Source organism: Mesocricetus auratus, unplaced genomic scaffold (assembly GCF_017639785.1).
Source record: "Mesocricetus auratus isolate SY011 unplaced genomic scaffold, BCM_Maur_2.0 Super-Scaffold_100003, whole genome shotgun sequence".
Taxonomy (NCBI): Eukaryota; Metazoa; Chordata; class Mammalia; order Rodentia; family Cricetidae; genus Mesocricetus; species Mesocricetus auratus.
Window position 1 is genome coordinate 14611053 of NW_024429188.1, and position 20325 is coordinate 14631377.

At 38.0% G+C, this 20325-nt stretch overlaps 1 protein-coding gene across 1 annotated transcript in view; it reads left to right on the top strand.

Moving 5' to 3' along the window:
* Nucleotides 1-20325, top strand: part of Ofd1 (OFD1 centriole and centriolar satellite protein) — a 34960-nt gene that overhangs the window by 1218 nt on the left and 13417 nt on the right. The window contains 11 exon segments of the mRNA XM_005074185.3: nucleotides 2422-2622; nucleotides 5137-5205; nucleotides 5288-5318; nucleotides 8098-8205; nucleotides 11149-11285; nucleotides 11597-11770; nucleotides 13463-13569; nucleotides 15833-15952; nucleotides 16929-17002; nucleotides 18184-18275; nucleotides 19546-19735. Coding sequence (XP_005074242.1) covers nucleotides 2422-2622; nucleotides 5137-5205; nucleotides 5288-5318; nucleotides 8098-8205; nucleotides 11149-11285; nucleotides 11597-11770; nucleotides 13463-13569; nucleotides 15833-15952; nucleotides 16929-17002; nucleotides 18184-18275; nucleotides 19546-19735 — 1303 coding nt within the window.

Genomic DNA, 20325 nt, shown 5'->3' on the forward strand with positions numbered 1-20325 from the left:
TACACTTTTCACAATTAATATGTGGTTTTAGAGTCTCTTTGGATGACTCTACGTAGAAAATATAAAGAAGTTACTGCTTACAGTGTAACAGTTTGAGAAATGTACCAGGTATGTTGTCACACGCCTTTAAAACCAGCACTTGGGAAGCAGAGGCAGGCACATCTCTGAGTTTGAGGGCAGCCATGGCCAAATAGCCAATTCCAGGTCAGCCAAGACTGCATAGTGAGACCCTGTCTCAATAATAGTAAATAAAAATGAAATATGTTAGAATGTGAATATTGAATATGGATAGCAAATATCTATTAGTGCACCTTAAATTTAGGTAACAGCAAGGTGTGGAATGAGTTAGTTCAATGTGTTTCATTACAGTATACCTTTCAGAAATATATTTTACATTAAAATTGGAAGTTAAGGAAAGGTGAGCCTGGTTTTCCCACTCGTTGTTTTATTAACTTCATAAAAATAGATGACTTGTCTAGAAAATACAAAAAAGCAGAAGGGACAAAAATCCTATCTCTTATAATCACAAACTCGTATGAGTGTGTGTATCATTTTAAAATTTAGATTATATGACAGACCTTTCTTTCCCTGTTTCCTCAAGTTGCTTGAAATCCTTGTTTTCGGTGGCAGCAGAGTCATACTGGATAGTCAAAGGTCATTTAGGTAGCTGTCTCCTATTGAATGTTTAGCTTCTACTAAAGTCTATACATGATCTATTGTGCCTGTAATTTTCTGTCTACCATAGAGAAATCCCATTTCTGAGTAAAGAGGCATGAGTAGGTTTTGGCCCGTTTACGGTGTTCCTTCTGCCTCTGCCTCTTGAGTGCTGGGTTATGGGCCAGGGCCATTATGCCTTGGAGTATGAGCACTTTTAGCAGTGTATCTGATCTGAAATGGTTTTTACAGTTTATATTTCACAAGCAGTTTGGGAATATGTTCCATTGTTGCCCCTTACACCTTTTAACAGTGTACCACTGAAGAAAAATCTCATTGCTTCAGTCATTTTCTGTTTCATTTGATTATTCAGTTCATTGTACTTTTCTGGCCGTTTATATCTATTTTCCCACGAGAATGGTTAAGTCGATAGTATTTTAAGAAACTTAATAGAAACTATTGATCTTTTTTTCTGTTCTTGCTGCAGTACTTTATCACAGTGTCCTACTTTAATTTGGCTTTCAAAAGTCAAAGTAGCTTTTTGTATTCTCATGTCATTGAATGATTATTCACTTTTGGGAATGTGTGCCCTTGTGTGTTCTGGCTCCTCCGTATGTAGTTGTGTATGCATGTGAGTGTATTCCTGTCTTTATGAGCCATCCATCTTGTGTTTTGAGACAGGTCCTCCCACTGTGACCTAAGATTACTGATGAGGGTAGGCTGCCTGGTCACTGTGCTCCAGGTGTCCTCTTGTCTTATCTCCCCAGTGCTGGGATTTCAAGTGTTCACCACCATGCCTAGCTTTTTATGTGCATGCTAGGATTAAACTCAGGTTCTTATGCTTGCAAAGCAAGTATTTTAGCAACTGAGCCACCTCCAGAGCTCTCTCATTTGCAATGTTAGAAAGGCTTTACCTTTTACAACTCTTTAACCAAATAGTGATACTGGATTAAACCACCTGGGTTGATGACACTTCATTAATATACAATCTTTTCATTCCTAGGTGTGTCATACTCCAGATTAGACTTGATAGTCCTTACTTCATATCTCAGTTTTATTTGGTATTGACCAATGAATATCTTTATCTGTAGCCTTTTTGTGCAAACCTTGTTCACTTCACAGCTATAGCACGGTTGGCTATTCAGACTCTTATTAGCCCAACTAGATGAAAGGCAGGGCAGATTGCCATTTTCTCAAAGTTAGCTATCATAATTTTGTGTGCACATATGTAGGTGTGTGTGTGCTTGTATGTGCAGGCAGGCCAGAACAGGCTGTCTAATCCCTTGTGTTGCGAGGGCACCCAGGTGGCATGTTACACAAGTACTAGGATCTAAATTCCAATCCTCATGATTGTATAACAGGTACTTTTAACTACTTTTTATTGAGATAGGGTCTTTGTAGCCCAGAATAGCCTTGAACTATTTATAGAGCCCAGAATGCCCTTGAATTTCCCAGTTTATTTGAATGCATTGCCACAATCCACATTTGGGATGAAGTGGCAGAATTTTCCCCTTGGTTTGATTTCCTGATGATAAGCAGCTGAAATTGCTTTTAGAGAAGTCAAGTTATGGTCTGTGGACAGTGGGTGTGGGAGCTGGGGAAAGAAAGTTTTGCCCAAGTCCACTGAGGGATAAGACAAATTGTGAAGGAGGTGCTTTCTACCTTCTGCCCGTGGATCTGGAGTCATTTTGAAAATGAAAGGGTTCAATTAATATGACAGATGTGTGCTTTTTTTCTATTATGAATGTGTAATGTATCTGCTTCTAGACACAACTCCGAAATCAGCTAATTCATGAATTGATGCATCCTGTGTTGAGTGGGGAAGTGAAGCCTCCATCCATTCCAGTGGAAGGCAGTGCCCTCCTAATAGGTGCTTCTAACTCTCTGGTGGCAGATCACTTACAAAGATGTGGCTATGAATATTCACTTTCTGTTTTCTTCCCAGAAAGTGGTTTGGCAAAAGAGAAGGTAAATTCTGATAGTTTTAAAATTTCTTTTGACAGTTTCTTCCTCTAATAACTGGGAAGTGGTACATATTACTCTGCTTGTCCCTTGAGTGACTAGGTTCATTATTTTGTTCATCTTTGATTCCTATCATCCCTGCACAAATCTGTTAGATAACAAATTAGTACCGAATATGACTGTTGTTAGCGCTTTTCAGTCTTTTGTAAAATAGTGACGTGTGAAATCACTAAATGTTTTAGAGCTAAAGTGATGTTACAGTCCATGTGGTTTAGACTGGTAACTGCCATTTTTGCAATGTTGACGGTGAAACTGGTACTGTGTTGGGTACACTATAGGGAGCACATGTGTTGCAAATGACGACTCAGATTGTAGATTGGTGAAGTGATATATCAAAGGTAAGTAGCTTTTAAATAGCATTGCAGGATAGAACATCTTGATTTCTAATATGTGCTTCATTTAGATTGCTACAGGTGTTTCTCTGCTTTGTAGTTACATAAGTGAAGTACAAAATACACAACTTAGGAAAATCTATAAAGTTCCCAACTATGAAAGCACATGTCGTACGGTTTATCACTCTAATGATTTTAACTAGTTCTTGCCACCATTGAACATAATAGTCACATTTTATTAATTATTTACAGTCCAATTTAACAAACATTCTCAGAACTTATAGAATTCTGGATTTGGAATAGTTTTAGGTTTGTAGCAGAATTGAGTGCAAAATAGTTTTCATATATTCTCTATCCTTCCTTCAGAGTCCTATACTATCAGTATTTTTGATCCAGGGATATATTGGCTGTAGTCCATTTTTCCAAATTGGCATTTAATTGTCAGTTGAGTCTATTTTTTACATTAGGATACATTCCTGGTGTTGTATCTGTGTGCTTTTGCTTTTGTTTGTTGTTTTGTAATTTTTTAAAAGTTTTAAGACATAAGAACAATGTCAGTATTCTGATGGAAGGTTGAACTTTAAACATGCTATGCTTTATTAACAACTATATTCAACTTGTCAGCATAATTTATTGCTTAAGCTAGGTATGGGGCTGTACATCTGTAATCTCAGCTCTAGACAGACTTGAGAATTCCAAGTTTTAGGCCAGCTTGGTGAGTTCAGGCCAACCACATATACATATTGAGACCCTGTCTTAAAACATGAATTCATTTTTAGCTTATCTTCTTTCTAAAGGCACATTTTACAATTTGATTACTGTGTAATACTATAGTAATATGTTGGGGGCATAGCACGAAGGCCCTTGAGCCCCCTGACTTCCAGAGAAAACAGGAATGTTAAGCCCACAGGATTGTCTTTCCAATTGGAAAAATGAAAAACCTGTTCTTCCATCAAGAAAGCCGAGAATTAGAAGTGATTAACAGCCAGGTGATCCTGCGTTATCTGTTGGATGTTGGACCAGGCCATATCAAGTTCCTACAATAAGTCTGTAGAGACCAGGCCAGATCAGTAGGCCCTTATGGCTAGTACAAGTAGTGTATCTCTAGAACTCCTCTTCTTGGAGAAATGACATGTATCCTGAGTTGAGTTTTAATGTAATTACGCTTCCTTTGCACCAGAGATTGTATCACACCAGGAAAATTCTTTCCAGATTATACTGGGCTTAAGTACATTGGGAATAAATTATGTTATTAGATTATTGAAGTGTGATCCAGGTTAATGAAATCAATGAATACCAAGTTTTCATTCCTATCTCTTCGTGCAGTTTGCTTCCCTGTATGACACCTGCAAAGACCCCTTCATATCATTAATAGTTTCTAATAACGTAAATGCCAATCAGTACTTTTTATTTAAAGGGAAACTACTTGAGAATACATTGTATCAGTGTACTAAGGATAGAGCTAGTACACAACACACACGTTAGTAGAAATATGTGTGTCAAGGATAGCTGTGTGATTAAAAATATTTCAGGCACACAGTAGTCATTCATAGTTGGAGACTAATAAAGCCTGGCATTTATTGACTTTTTTAAATAACTGTAAGGACCCTGAAATTCATTCTTAAATCCACTGGTTCACCAGATAGCCAAATGTTATCTGTAAAGCATTAATAATTTCTTTCATTCCTGTTTGTATTGGGAGGTTAATTACTTGATTAAAAATATTTTATCTGGACAGGCAAGATGACTCAGCAGGTAAAGGCACTTGCTACTAAGGTTTGAAGTTTTGAGTTAAAGTTCTAGGTCACACATGGTGGAAGGATTGAACTAAATCCTGCAAATTGTCCTCTGATCTCCACATATACACCATAACATGTTCATGTCCTCCCAGTACACACAAAAATAAATTAATGTAATTTAAAAAGCAAATTATTTGATCCTTCTGACCTCAACATATTTATTGTAACTTATTGACAACATAAAAGCTTTATTTTTGCACTATTAAGTTAATTATAATATTATTTTAAATTTAAAATGAGTTTTAATTTTATGTTCAGTAGTATATCATAATTATTTGAGCTTATTGGTATACAGATTTGGATGCTTAACTTTCCCCCCTCTCTTGAAGGTATTTACTATGCAGGATCTATTACAGCTCATTAGAATCAACCCTTCATCCAGCCTTTACAAATCACTGGTAAGATTGTTTTTATGGTCTACTTTGATTTTCTACTTATAAATGGGTAATTTAATGAAAGTAAAATATTTTCTTTTAACAGATTTCAGGATTTGATAAAGAAAACCAAAAAGGTAGGAGACTTCTCTTTGTGGAGAATAACAAGATCTTTTTATTTGCTTTTTCTTACAAAAATACAAAGCTTGTGGTTATCAGGGAGAAGAATAGGAAATTTAATTAGAATTAAAACATTGATTTTCCTTGCTCACCATGGCTTGCTTTTAAATAAGCAACTGTTCCTATTATTTTGACAAAAATACCTTATTTCCCCACATATTTCTATGTTCTTAATAAATCTTACATATTTAAGTAAGGACACTGCAGACAGTAGTCAAGAGCCCAACTATCAAATGAAAATACTCTTGACAGAATACATACTGTTTAGAACATTTACACAGTAGCTCTCCTTCCCATGGGAAAAAAAAACTAGTAACATAAGCTGAATATTTTTGTAGATTAGATATGTTTCTCAAAGATAATTTATGAAGTGTTAAATGTATTCGTAGTTTCTTTAAAATATCTATACTTTTTATAAGTTAAGTTTTATATATTCTTGATAAATTACCTCAACCCTGGCCTTTCATATTGTATATTGTTACTAAAGTTGCCAGACTATGCTTTAGACTTGGCAATGGACTTTGTGTCTTGAATATAAACTGACAACGTAGCTGCCACTGATAGGTAATCTTTTGGCCTTTTTAAGTAGTCTATGACATGTCACAGTGGTCCTTTTGTGTTTGGATTTTTGTCTTGCCATCCCTGCTAGGATGTTCGTAAGCTTGGAACTTAATTAGCAAATATTTGCGTGTCTACTTTCAACTGGCCATTAGTCTTTGACTTAATTGCCAGGTCTCTTGGAAGTGATGTTTGCAGTGAGTAAGTAAATTGGCTTACATGATGTTCTATGCTTCCTGCAACATAGATCATCCCTACTGAATTTCATTATGGCAACTGACCCTAAATTCCAGAGTGAAACAGCTCCCAAAGGGTATAGCTGGATCAGTTTGTATTACAAAATAGTGTTGGGCAGTCTAAATACAAGTGAATTATTATACAAAATAAACTTGTATTTCATACTGCTAAGTAAATGAATAGATAAACTCTATATTCTGAACTCCAAGGCAGTGTGCTATTTAGTGTAACTCTGGTTTTGAAGGAGATGCCTATTTCTGCTGTCTCATGTGCTGGCCACTAAGTTTATGAGTTACTTGAAATGGGGCTACTTTGACTGAATAGTGAACTTGGCTTTGGTTGAATTTAAATTCAGTTGCCCACATGGCTGATATATTAGAACACACTGGCCTAAATTGTGCCACTAATAGATGTTGCCAAAATATTGAGAAGGAAATTTAGATCTTGAAGCAATATTTGGAAACAATCTACCTTACTATAGATATTTATATTATCTTTAAAAGATGTTGCCTATAATTCTACCATAATCTACGTAAATACTTCTGGTTCAGAAAATATCTGATTTAACAGCTGTTACCATCATAATCTGGTAACATTTCTGGTAGTCAGAGAAACTGAGTAGCAGTTGTGTTAAGCATCCAAATACCAAAATTTGGATAGAGCTCTTTGCTAGCCATTTTGTTAATTTTGGCAAAAAAAAAATCAGTATAAGGAGTAGTACAATTGAAATTGAGGATATTAGATGATCTCTGGATGGAATGTAGATTGTGGCCAAACAGTGTTACTGTCATGTTCTCACTTGGTCTTGGAGAGTGCTGAGCTTCCTAACTCTGTAATAGTGGAGCCTAGCAGCTGAAGGAATTGGACTGTACTGTAGGTGATAGTTACTTATATAGGAGGACTTAGTAATAATTGTGAAATTGCAGTTAAGTCTATAGGTAGTAGATAGTAAAAGCCAACTTTCTTACTCTTAGAATGGGAATTTGGGCCATTGAGATGGCTCAGCTCATAAAGGTGCCTGTTGCCAAATCTAAGTTGCTGTGTTCCATCCCTAGCATCTACATGGTGGAAAGAGAACTGACTCTCATTATGACTGAGAGTTTAGGTAGTTTGTATGTGATTATTAGATAGGGGGTGAAGTGATGTGTTTGTAAGAGGAAGTCATGAGGGTTCAATATGAGTTTGCTTATGTACAATTGTAGGAGTAGAATTTTAATATCTTTAGTAGAGAGTGATAAAAGATTGTAACTTGGCTGATGAAACAGGAGTATTTCAACTGTTCATACCATTTTTAAAGAACATATTTTACTCTCTATTGATGGAAACTTAGTTGTTGTTTGCTTTTTGCTATGAGAAGCAGTAAGCGTGCATGATGCACATTTTGTGCCCTTATTGAAAGTTAGTACAGCAGTATAAACTCAAAATGACTAGGTTAAAATAATGTACATTTGAAATGTATAGAGACAGTGACAAATTGCTCTCTTAGATTCCCTTGACGTCGGTGATTTAATCTTAGCAATGCTATGCAGAAAATGTGGTCTCTCTTTTATGTTACTAATTTGCATTTATAGGTTTCTGTGCATTTAACATTTAAAAGGTTTTTATTTTCCATTTAAATTTTCTTCCTGTGAACTTTGTCCATGTCTTTTCCTATTTTTTTGTTTACTGATTAGTTAAGAGTTCTTTGACATTATGATGAACCTGTCTGGTATTACAGAATCTTTCCAATATATCATATGTCATTTGACTTTATCTTATGCCATATATAAATTTATAATTTTTGTGGTAATTGCAACCTGTATTCCTTTTAAGGTGTATCTCATCCTTGAAAGACCTCTCCCTGGTAATCAAATGATGTTATAAACCAAGACTCATAAACAGCAATAAAGCAATGGTTGAATGATGTTCTGAAACAAAACTATGTATGTTATGTTTTTATAGGTTTTCTTATGAGTTTCTTAAAGGAACTGGCAGAATATCATCAAGCTAAAGAGAGTTGTGATATGGAAACACAGACAAGTGCCACGTTTCCTGGCAAGGTGTCCCTAGGTAATTATAGCCTTCTCACTTCAATTCTGCTAGGTATCTTGTTATTATTTTGTTTTTGCTTATTATTTTTCAAACAGGGTCTCACTATATAGCCCTGGCTAGATTTGAACTCACTGTATAGACAGAGCTGGCCTCAAACTTTAGATTGTACTGCTTCTCCCTCCTCTGGATGCTGGTATTTACAGATGTGTACCACATCACTTGGCCCTGTTTTATTTTTGGAAGAAGAAAATTAACGTGTTTATCATACTATGTGATTTTTCCCTCATCTGGAAAAATGCTACCTGTGTGTAGGTGACAAGGAAATTCATTTTTCTGGAATTGTGTTGCTGGACCAGGAATTGTTTTCCAGTCATAATCTATCCTTCTGAGTGCCATGGCTATACTGGCCAGTCATGCTGGCATGCCAATTCTTCTTACTTGTGGAGTTTAACCTCTTTTACCTAGGAAATTCATCTCATGTCTTCTCTAAACTTATTTTTTAGCCATTGAATTAGTGTCTTGGCCAGTGTTCTGTTATTGTGAAGAAATGCATTTAATTGGGGCTGGCTTACTGTAGAGAGAAGCCTTTTCCTTGCCAGCTGCTTTGATTTTTCCCCACCAGTCGCCTGGGCTCTGCCACATTGCAGTCCCCAAATGAACACACAGGACACTTTTAATTATGAAGCTGTTGGCCTTGCTTGTTTCTTACTGAATAGCTCTGACTTAAGTATTTAACCCATCTAAGTATTTCTCTTACCGGACGGACATCTTACTTCTCTGGCGGGCTACATGACAACTCCCTGTGTTTCTCCTACCCAGAGTCCTCCTCCACTCCTAGTCTCAACTATCTTGCTTCCCTATTGGGCAACAGTGCTTTATTGACATATACACAGGACTTCCCCATCTGCTTACAGTTTCAGAGGTCCATTGTCATCATGGCAGGGAATATGGTGGCACACAGGCAGACATGGTGTTGGAGAACTAGCTGAGAGTTCTGGGTCCAGATCCACAGGCAGCAGGGAGAGAGAGATCCACTCACTGGGTCTGGCTTGGGCTTTTGAAACCTCAAAGCCCCCCTCCCAAGACATACTTCCTCCAGCTAAGACACTCCTACTCCAACAAGGCCACACCTCCTAATCCTTTCAAATAATGCCACTCCCTGGTGACTAAGCATTCAAATATATGAGCCTATGGGCTGGGAGGAATTCCTGTCCAAATCACCATAGTATGTTACAATCTGTTCACTTTGCAAAGAGAGAAGTCATTGTCTCATCATTTCACTCAATAGTTGAAACTGAGGTCTTCAGAGGGGAGAGCAACTTGGGAACTCCTTTTTGGGTAGAGTTCAAGGCCTAGAGATTTTGCACTCTGCACCTTTCTATAGTAGCCTCCTCCTACCTGTGCTGGCCAGTTTTTATTGCCAACTTGACACAACCTAGAGTTGCCTTGAAAGAAAGAGCTGCAGTTGAACAGTTGCCTCCATCAGATTGGACTATGGGTATGTCTGTGGAGAATTGTCCAAGGGCCCTGCCTGCTGTGGGCAGCACTGTCACCTAGGAAGAAGTCTTGAGCTCTCTAGAAAAGCTAGTATTATGAGCTAGGAAACTAGGCAGTAAGCCTTGCTTTTGTGTTTCTGTTTGAGTTCCTGCTGGAGTTTCTGCCTAACTTCCCTCAGTAATGTACTGTGATCTAGAGTAAAAGCTGAAAATAAAGCTTTTTCTTCTCTAGTTGCTTTTGCTCATGGTGATTGTCACCGCTATAGAAAGCAAACCAGACACTATTTTTTGGTTTTGTGTCAAAAGAGATGGAAAGCAGTTACTTATACTGATATACTTACCCAACTTTTTGGCTCATCCTCACTTAGTAGTGCCTCTAATTTGTAGGATGATAAGGAATTCATCATTTACAAAGGTATATTCTACAACTGGTACCTTAAGTATAGTTTTAATACCATTAGCAAAATATTATGTGTTAATTGCAAAGGAGAGCTTTCCAGTAACACAAAGCAGATAATTTTGAATTTTCTAGTAGTTACATTTAAAAAGATGAAATGAAACAGATGAAATTCATTTTAATTATTTAACCCCAAACATTCAAGATATTTAGCAAGTACTCAGTATAAAATTATTAATGAGATACTTCACATACATTTTTTGTAGCAGTTCCTGGAAATCTAGTGTGTTATTTTCACTAAAATACATCTCAATTCAAATTTATCTCATTTCAAATACTTAGTGACCACATGTGGCTAGAAAGTCCTGTGTCAGACTCTGTGGTTGTGGCTTATTGGAAAATGAATGAAGTGGCTGGAAAAACATGCTCACAATTATGACTGTCGCAAACACTCACTATTTTAATCTACTCCTGCTATCCCTTTCTTCCCATGTGTGCTGATGTGCATGGGATTGTACTCCATATTTACGTTTACCCTCTGCTTCATGGTTGATTTGGCAAATCTGGTTGGTTTGAGGGCTAAGGGCCTCCTGGGAAGATATCTGGCATGAGAAAGTCGTCAGGACTTGAGTTGGGCTTGGTTGTGTTATAGTTGCTTAACCCTTTGGAAGTCATTCAAACTCTGTGGTCATTTGTTCCTTTTCTGTAGAATGCAAGAGTTAAAGTACATAGTTTTTATACTTTTAAAGTCCTTGTTTTGAACATGTGTCAACTTTAATCCAAGTCCAAAAGTCTCTGTACTTAGAAACTGAGAAGAGATTGATTTGTACTCGTCAATTTATTATTGACATTTCCAAACATGCAGAACAGTTAGAACAATGTTACAGGGAATATTTGCTTATATAAATGCTGCTGTAAAATTTGTATTATACTTGTTTATCATTTATCTATCTTAGTTTTTAAATGTATTTCAAAGTAGGTAGCAGATATCTCTATACTTCCCTTTTAGTATAGTCTGCTTTGGGCCTCTTTTATATTTCCTAATTGGCTGTGTTGTTTTTTTAATAGCTGAGAAGCTTCAGCTTATTGATGATGAATTTGCAGATGCCTTTCCTCACCGTCCCAAGCTAGAATCTTTAGAGACAAAGTTAAATGAATATAAGAAAGAAATACAACAGCAGCTTCAGGTAGAAATGTGTCAAAAGGTAAGCTGTAGTTCTTTCTCCTGCCAATGAGAGCTACTCCCACTTATCTTCTACTGACTTAATCTTAGCTATGTGGGGAAACACCTAAAACTTTTGAATTAAACAATGCAGTACTAGCCTGATGCGCACATGTTTAGATCACTGTTGATGGCATCTGTTCACACTTTTGACTGAATCCTATAGTACAATAAAGAAGATTAAAACCAGAGATGGATTAAAGATGGATTTGGACAAAACATTATTATTAAACTAATGAGTGAATTTGTACTATTTTTAAGAAACTATTTTCAGTTTTTGTACTCAATTCATAGTTGAAGTATTTTAGAGAAGCTGAAATAACAAAAGTTCAGATGGAAGAGAAAAGAAAGTATGAAAAGGAATTGGCTGAGTTCCGGAATGAATTTGAAAGAATTTGTCAAGCAAAAAATGAAGCCCTCATTTCTCAGGAAAAGAACACCCTGGAAAGAATTAAAAAGCACAGAGAGGTAATACTCTGGGAATGATATACTGGGTGGCTCTGTCCTGCTGCTGTTGGTGGCTTCGTTTAAGACCCAGCAAGGACAACTCTAGAGGAACAGTTAGTTAGAATTGTAGTCAAGAGTGCAAAGAGAAGGCTGAGTTCACACAAGCTCATCTAGTCTTTGCTCTGCGATGCAGAAAAGAAAGAAATGGAGTGAATGTCCATGCTGGGATTAGGGGACACTCAGCAAACAGCATCTATCTTGTCAGGAAAATTGGAGAGAGATGGCTTTAGGAGAAACTGGAGGTAAATAGTTGCTATGGACGACGGGGAGCAGCTCTTTAAAGCAGAGAGGATTAATACTCAGCTTAGGCAGTAGCCTAAAAGTGAAAGACCAAACCATGTGTTTGGACAAGAGGTTTCTGATCTGGCTTTGGGGAGGGTTGATAATTTCTGATCGATCTGTTCGCCCCTTTCCATGAGGGTGGAACAGTAGCAGTGGTTGAAGAATGTTGTTTTGCCAAGCTTAATTTAATTTGAGAAAGGCAACCTCAAGACTAAAGACCTTGGGGCTCTGCTAGGGGGTTAAGAGGGCAGAGAGAAGCAGGGAAGAAGGTGAGTGACCCCAATCCTGGGGGAAATAAGGATACATGGCAGTGTCAGTGGTCCAGGAGTACGGTCTGAGCGGCTGTGTTCAGAGTAGCCCAGTCACATTTCGGGCATAGATTTCCTTCAGGAAAACCTGTTTGCTAAGAGCATGGCTTCAGCCAAACAGGACTTGCAGTACTCTTTTCAGTGTGCATCCAGAACAGTTGTCAGAAAGTATTCAAAATAGGAGTGTTTCCCCTAGAGTTCATCCTTGCTCAGGCTTTTCAGTAAGACCTGTTATCCAGCATTAAATACTACTACTGTGTGTCTAGCTTAATCTGGGAAATGGACTACTGTCATCTATAAGAATAAGCATAGATGTTTAAAATACTGGGTTATGTTTAGATTGACAACTTTATCTTCAACATAAGGTGACGGACTAGATCCCTAGTTAGTCAATAGTACATGAAAGTGTTGAAGATTGCCGTTCTAGTCAGTGATACCATGCCTTTGGATGCTTGTCCACATCTCTCCCTGTTAAGGCTGTGCTGTTGACTCACAGACCCAGATTCATGTCACATTAGTGACTTCTTCCCCAACTCACTGAGTGACCCATACAGGTATTGTTCCTACATGTGGCCTTTATATACTTCAGTTGTGAGATTTACATCTTCATGAGATTGGTTCTCTCTCCCTCAACCAAATTGTGACAACTTTTCTGTTCCATGATGGGATGGCCCAGCCCATTCACTCGGGGAGTTCACGTGCATCCGCTAACTGAAACATCTAGGTACCATCTTCAATCACCATGGAGATTCTATTCATTACCAACTATACATGTTTAAAGTTTTCCTGCTGAAGAACTTATCAAATTTTTGAGTAAGGGAATACGAGGGGTGTTAAAGAACTAGACTAAGGTTGTTAGGCACAGTGTAGTTTACCATTCATTGCAACTATAATGTGGATTTAAAAAGCAAATCTTGATTGAAATTTCTGCAAAGAGAAATTGTTACCCTAATTATTTGTAATTTTCATTGTGCTCTAGAATTTAGGAAGCAACATCTGACTTCCAGTGTTTTTATTTTATTTTACTTTCTTGCTTACTAAAAATAAGTACTTCCCTATGCAGATTGAAACGAAAGAAATTTATGCTCAAAGACAACTTCTACTAAATGACATAGATTTGCTTAGAGGTAGAGAAGCAGAGCTGAAGGAAAGAATCGAAGCATTTGAATTGTAAGTAATACATGTCTAAATTTTCTAGCCTTTTCCAAGAGAGGGGGGGAGGGAGAGGTGTTTGCATGGGTATATGCAGGTGCATTGACCCATATATGCCTGAAAAGGTCAGAAGTCAGTGTCAGTCATCTTTACCATTCACCAACTTATCTTTTACAGGATCTTTCATTGGTTGGCCTGAAGCTCATTGATTGACTAGATTGGCTGGACAGCAAGCTCTATGCATCCATGTATTTCTTTTATCTCCCCTACCATGCCTGGCTTTTATATGGGTCTTGGGGATCAGAATTCAGGTCCCCATGCTTGCTTAGCAAGCACGTTATTTACTGAGCCATCTTCCCAGCCAAATAGAAGCCTAGTATGATAGTGTATGTCTGTAATCCCAGCACTTTGGAAGGGTAAGACAGGATAATTTTCATGAGTTTGAGACCAGCTCAAGCTCCATGGTGAGTTTTAGGCCAGCCTGGATACTTGAATTAGGTTTTCAGACCTGCTACATTTACCTGCGCTATGTTCAAAAAAAGGAAATACAATAGTCTGGCTTGACTTGTCATGGATGGAGCTATTTCTCATGGTGTTAATGCCCTGCCTAATAACAAAACAAAACAAACTTTTGAGGGAAAGTTCCTGGCTGTGAAGGTGACATCAACTGATTTAGAAGGTACACCCTGTGGGGAAGGGAGCTTGGAGTTTTCCTTGTAAACATAGATAACAAGTTGGGTACCATGATGAAATATTTCTGCCTGCCTTGAGGCTAGACAACTTGGAGGTACTCCTAATGCTTCATTCAACAGATTGTATGCTACCTTCTGTTAGCAGACCTCATGGTTTCATATATATATGAATTCCAGGCATCCTGGCCTGCTCCATTTACCTACTTTGTAATCCAGTAAGGAGATCTGGTCTAACTTGGCTTGTCATGGAAACATTTCTCGTGATGGGGGCGGGGGTGCTACTTAACTTTTTCTAAGTGCTCAGAATGCTTCATCCTTCAGCTTTTGCCTGGGACTGCTAGCAAGTTCACCATCTGTAGTATTTGCATATAACCTTTTTTCCTAATTAGAATCAGCTGTTAGCATTCAGTAGGTATTCTAGGAGTCTAGTACATTAAAGACATTGTCACTGTCTTCATTGGTGGTGTTTTCTTACTTCTGTAGGCCCATATCATTTGATTTCTTCTCTACTCAACATTTTACCTTCACTTCTGCTCTGCCCTCCTAAGCGTTCAGGTCAATTGAATGTACTTTCCAGGTTATCCAGCAGAGGGAGCTTTTATCCAGTTCTTGGACCAGTGAGCTTTGGGTATTCTCAGAATGGCTTGCTCTCTGCAGCAGCTGGAAAGTGGAGAACTGCTAGTACTGCTCATCCAGTCTCACTAAGAAGACCTTGTTGAGTAAATGTGTAGCAAGGATATGACTTTCCCCACCTCCCAATGTCCCTCCTTTCCTTAACTCCCTTCCTCCAGCCCCTCTCTTCAGGGTTTAATCAATAGATTAAGTGTTGAAAGCAGATCTTCAACCTTTAGTATCTATGGGTTAGTAAATTAGATCCAACAGTTGTAATAGGTGTTATAAAAAAAAACAGTTGCATATATAAGATAACTTTTGTTTGTGTTTTTTAACATAATTATTCACCTCTAAATTATCACCACTTACTGTCTTTAACTAGATTTTTGGTTTTTTTTAGTTTGAAATATAGTCTCATTTTTTTAACCCTGGCTAACCTGAAACTCACTATGTAGACCAGGCTGGCCTTGAACTTGCAATGATCCTTCTGCTTCTGCCTGTCTAGTGCTGGGATTATAGGTGTGGGCTCTGTGGTCATGACGTAAGCAGTTTGCATGTTTGACCTTCAAATCAATCTATTGATGTGTGACGTGAATGTGTGCCGCGGCAGTGCACACATGGAGGGCAGTTCTCTCCTTTACCATGTGGGTCCTTGGGGATGGAACTCAGCTTGGCGGCCAGTTCCTCTACACTGCCCTCCTAGCCAGTTTTTAAGTGGAAATTAGCTCCTATAAGAAACTGCTTTGGCCTTGACTCCTTCTTGCTTCTTTAAGCCCCTGTCCTGCTCCCTCCCTAGTTCTGACATACAGTAACTAGGTCAATTTGTAAAATCTAGAAAGACTTTGGTCTCTTTCACTTCCTATTAGTACAGTTATATACATTTCAGCCTGTTTGTCCTGCAAACATTTTTCTTCTAATTTGTTACCTTAAATATTGTACTTTGTCTATTTTATATTTTTTGTTGTTGTTCATTTCAGGACCCAGAAGCTCCAAGAAGAAAAGAATAAAAGTGAGGTTGAGGCACTTCAGAGATGGGAACAGAATCTAAAGAACATTGAGGAGACCTATGATCAGAAGCTCAAAACTGAACTTTTAAAGTAATTGTTTTGGCAGTTTTAAAGAAGTAATATGTTTGAATTAAGTTGGTGAAAATGTGACCAAAACTGATGATTCATATAAAGCTAATATTTACGTGACAAAGCTTAGTGCTTGAACAAAAACTATTTTCTATGAATTTGGATGAATACTTGAATTAAGATGGCTTTTAAAGTATCCGGTATAGAGAATTACATCAGCTGCCCTTATTCATAGCTTTTCTGACTGTGAAGGATTGAGATTTACTTTAACTTTACATATGTAAATATATATTATATTGTATATTTATTGCCTTTGACTTTAGGACATCATATGACTTGCTTAGCTTGTGTAGCAGACTAGCTGTAAAATTGGAATTCTAATCACTTTATTCATCTTTCTCATGCTGCCACTGAGATGAATGTCAGTAACAATTTACAAATTACTTAAGGTAGAATGTTAATCTCAGGAGGGTTTGTCTTTTTTTCACCCATCTCTGACTAGTGATAACTGAAAAAAAAGTAAAATTCCATGGAAACATCTCTGTGGATAAAATAACAGTAGGCTATCAATTGTACATAAAAGTTCTTACCTGGCTGAGGTTTGGGAGATTGTGCAGGCAGATTATAAGTGACTGCCTTGCCGTCTCTGGGACAGAGAATGTGTTGTGTGCTAGCTAAGCTTTGCTTTGTTTCCTTTAATGCTCTCTGTACCAGTTGAGACCAATGGAGAAGTAGTTGTTTTCAGGAACCCTATGATAAAACCCTTCATTTTGAGTGATTGATCTTTGGGGCCACATTTATAGGTGTTGGAGGCAGGGTTCTGCTGGACCTTTGATGTTTAGAATTCAGTTGCGTGGCCTTAGAACAGAGACTTGGAAGTTTCTCCTCAGCTGTGTTGGCACTCTTAGGTATGCTGGGCCACAAATAAGGTCCTTAGGGTTAGTGGTCTTTTTGAGGGAGATGGCAAGAACCTCATTTTAGTCATTCTGATTCTCAGATACCAACTGGAACTAAAGGATGACTACATTGCTAGAACAAACAAACTAATGGAAGAAGAAAGGAAGAATAAAGGTGATATGAGTGGCTGCCTTATTTGAATTCTGATACAGGTTACTAAGTTGCCTCCTAAGTTGCATCTATTGTGTATTCTTAAATACAGGCTTCACTGTATTTATTTACATATTATTTGTCAGAGGGAGGGGTGTGTGTGCTATGGTATACGTGCGAAGGTCAGAGGACTTATGGGACTTGGTTTCTTCCTTCTACCCTGTGAGTCCCTAGCACTGAAATTGGATTGTCAGACTTAGCAGCAAGGGTTTTTAGCCACTAGTCCATTTCACTGGCTTTTCATTTATTTTTCTTTTGTGTGTGGGTGTTTTTCCTGCATGTATGCCTGTATGTTGTGCGTATGCAGTGCTTGTGGAGGCCAATAGAGAGAGACATCCCCTGGAGCTGGAGTTACAGTTATTAACTGCAAGGTGGGTCCTGGGAAATGAGCCCAGGTCTTCTGGAAGAGCAGCCAGTACTCTTAACCACTGAGCCATCTCTCCAGCCCCATTATAGAAAAGTTTACTTTCTTTGTCCTCTGTGACCAGGTTTCAGAGTTCTTTTTTCTTACATGTCTTTACACTTGCTAAGCTCTCTAGTTTATATTGACCTGAGACACTGAAGTGGAGTAAGTTTTCAGTTTTCAGATATTTTACATTTTAATATATTTGTAGGAAATTGTGAAAAGAATGTGAACTGTGGAAATTTCAAACATTTTTTGAAGTAAACTGGAGCTGCTTACTTGCTATTGACTAGATACCAACTATGTGGCTCCTTTTGCTCATGTCTTACAGAAGCAGTTGCATCTCTTGTAGTTTAGCACTATCGTGTAATTAAGTTTATTAAATTTTCTTCTGATATTATCTGCATAGACTCGTGTTACACGATGGAAAAACTACAGAAGAAAAACAGACATCTTTGCTTTTTAAGGAAAGTAGGTTCTGTTAGTAGGCCCATGTCCTTCCCAGATGGAATAACTGGTTTGCATGTACTAGGAATTCCACCACATATATGACATGTGTAATTTGTCACACATTGGGTAATGGGCCTTATTTGCTCACTCAGCTTTTGACTTATACTTGTTGATTTAGACTATGAAACAATGGTGATTAGGTCTCGTAGAATGACCATAAGTTATTAAATATTAAATGTCTTTTATGTTCAGTATGAAATCACTATTTAATTGGTTCTTTTTTATTCTCTAGAAAAAACTATTCATTTGCAAGAGGAGCTCACAGTTATTAATTCCAAAAAGGAGGAACTCAGTAAATCTGTAAATCGTATAAAAGAAGTTGAGGTAATTGTTAAACCCATTTTTTAAGTTTTCTTAATGGTGTTAGAATTACTATTTTTATTTACAAAGAACATTGGGGTGTTTTGAGATTTATTTATTTCATGTTTATGGGAATTTTGCCTGTGTGTACAGTGCCTGTGGAGGGCAGGAGAGGGCATAAGATCCCCTGGAACTGGAGTTACAGAGCGTTCTTAGCTGTCATGTAGGTGCTGGGAATCAAACCCAGGTCCTTTGGAAGAACAGTCAGTGCTCTTAACACTGAACTATCTCTCCATCCCCTTAGGCCTTCCTTTTGATTTGCTTGGGCTGATTCCTTTATGACTAAGAAGGTGATAACTGAAGTTATAATTCAGTAGGTTCTAATTTCAAGCAAAGGCACACAGAGACATAGAAAAAGAGCTTGTATCTAAGAATCCTGCTGCTCAAATCATGTCTCCCTCCCTTACTGCTTATGTGCCTTTTGGCAAATTCTGTGAGTGTAATCTTGGAGATATTTCTAATAATGCATGATTGTTGGGTGAGTTGGGTAAACTACCCATAACAGGTGGCCAGTATATCTTAGCTTCTATCCTAGCCTCTTCTATTCCATCGGTAGCAATTAAAAATTTCTATCACTACATTATTCTCTTACAGATTTTTTTTAGACAAAGTAAGGTAAAGTTTTTACATGCCGCTGGTACTATACTGCTTGTCAGGTAATGTACAAGACTAGAACTTTAAGGTAATTTAAGGAGATTGTAGCTGGGTGTAGTGCTGCACACATTTTATCTTAGCACCCAGGATGCAAGCAGATCTCTGAGTTCCAGGTCAACCAGGGCTAAGTGAGACCCTGTCTAAAACAAACTGAAGTAGATACTATAGGTGGAATTTACCTGTGCAGCCAGGAGATCTGTGTAGGCTTTCAGATTCAGATATAGGACATATAAGACTAAGAAAAGGAAAGCATCTCACAGCAATAGCGATTGTTTCCACCTTTTATCTGTTCATGTTTTTTAAATGTCTTGTTAAGTTGTGCAGTTGTATTTGTGACATTTGGGAATTGATTCCAAATTGCATTCACCATACACTCTTTCCTTACTTCACAGGACAAAGGTCTATTGATATAGGTTCTGAGCTTAGCTTGGCTTATCACCACTGCAGAGGGCCTGACCTCTGTCTGGTAGTCACTGTCATTTATTCATTTATGATGTTTAAATTCAGACAGCCTTCCAGCCTTTACCTTTGCAGTGCTGTGAAAGTTATTCATATAAAAGTTTTCCTTTTTTAATTTTAGCTGGAGCTAGAGTCTGTCAAAGCCCAGTTTTTGGCAATGTCAAAACAAAACCACTTGCTGAATGAGAAGGTGAAAGAGATGAGTGATTACTCACTACTGAAAGAAGAGAAAGTGGAGCTTCAGGCACAAAATAAATTACTTAAACAGCAACTGGAAGAGAATAGGAATGAGAACTTACGTCTCCTAAACCGTATGTCTTTTTTCTGATGTGCATGTTTCTGTAACTTATATTAGGTCAGGATTATAGAATACCTTCCTATCTGTAAGGGGGGTTTACATTGGGACAATCTTTTAAGATCCTTATATTGGAGCTGGCTTCATTTTTGTTTGCTGTTGCCTACTTCGTAGTTTCATTCTAAGTAATGTTTGTTAAATAGCTGCCTCTGTGGGTGGCTTCGGGGTCATGCCTTCTGACTGTTGCCTCAGTTGAGCCAGGAAGCACTTGGAGCAAGGCAGGGAGAGGAGGTTGAAGTTGTAGTTATTTCTTTTTTTTTCCTTTTAATTTTAAATAGCTTGTTTTACATGTCAATCCCAGTTCCCTCTCCCTCCCCTTCTCCCGCACCCCACCCCCGCCATCCCCCCACCCTCCCACCCTATTGCCAATTCCTTCCACATAGGGGATATCTAGAGTCTGTCATTTCACTCAGGGCAGGGTCCAGGCACTCTCCTAAGAGTCCAGGCTGAGAGAGCATCTCTCTTTGTGCTATAGGCACATGATGTCTGTTTGTATTCCAGGGATAGACACTGATCCACTGCTCAGGGCCCCATAGGTTGCCCAGG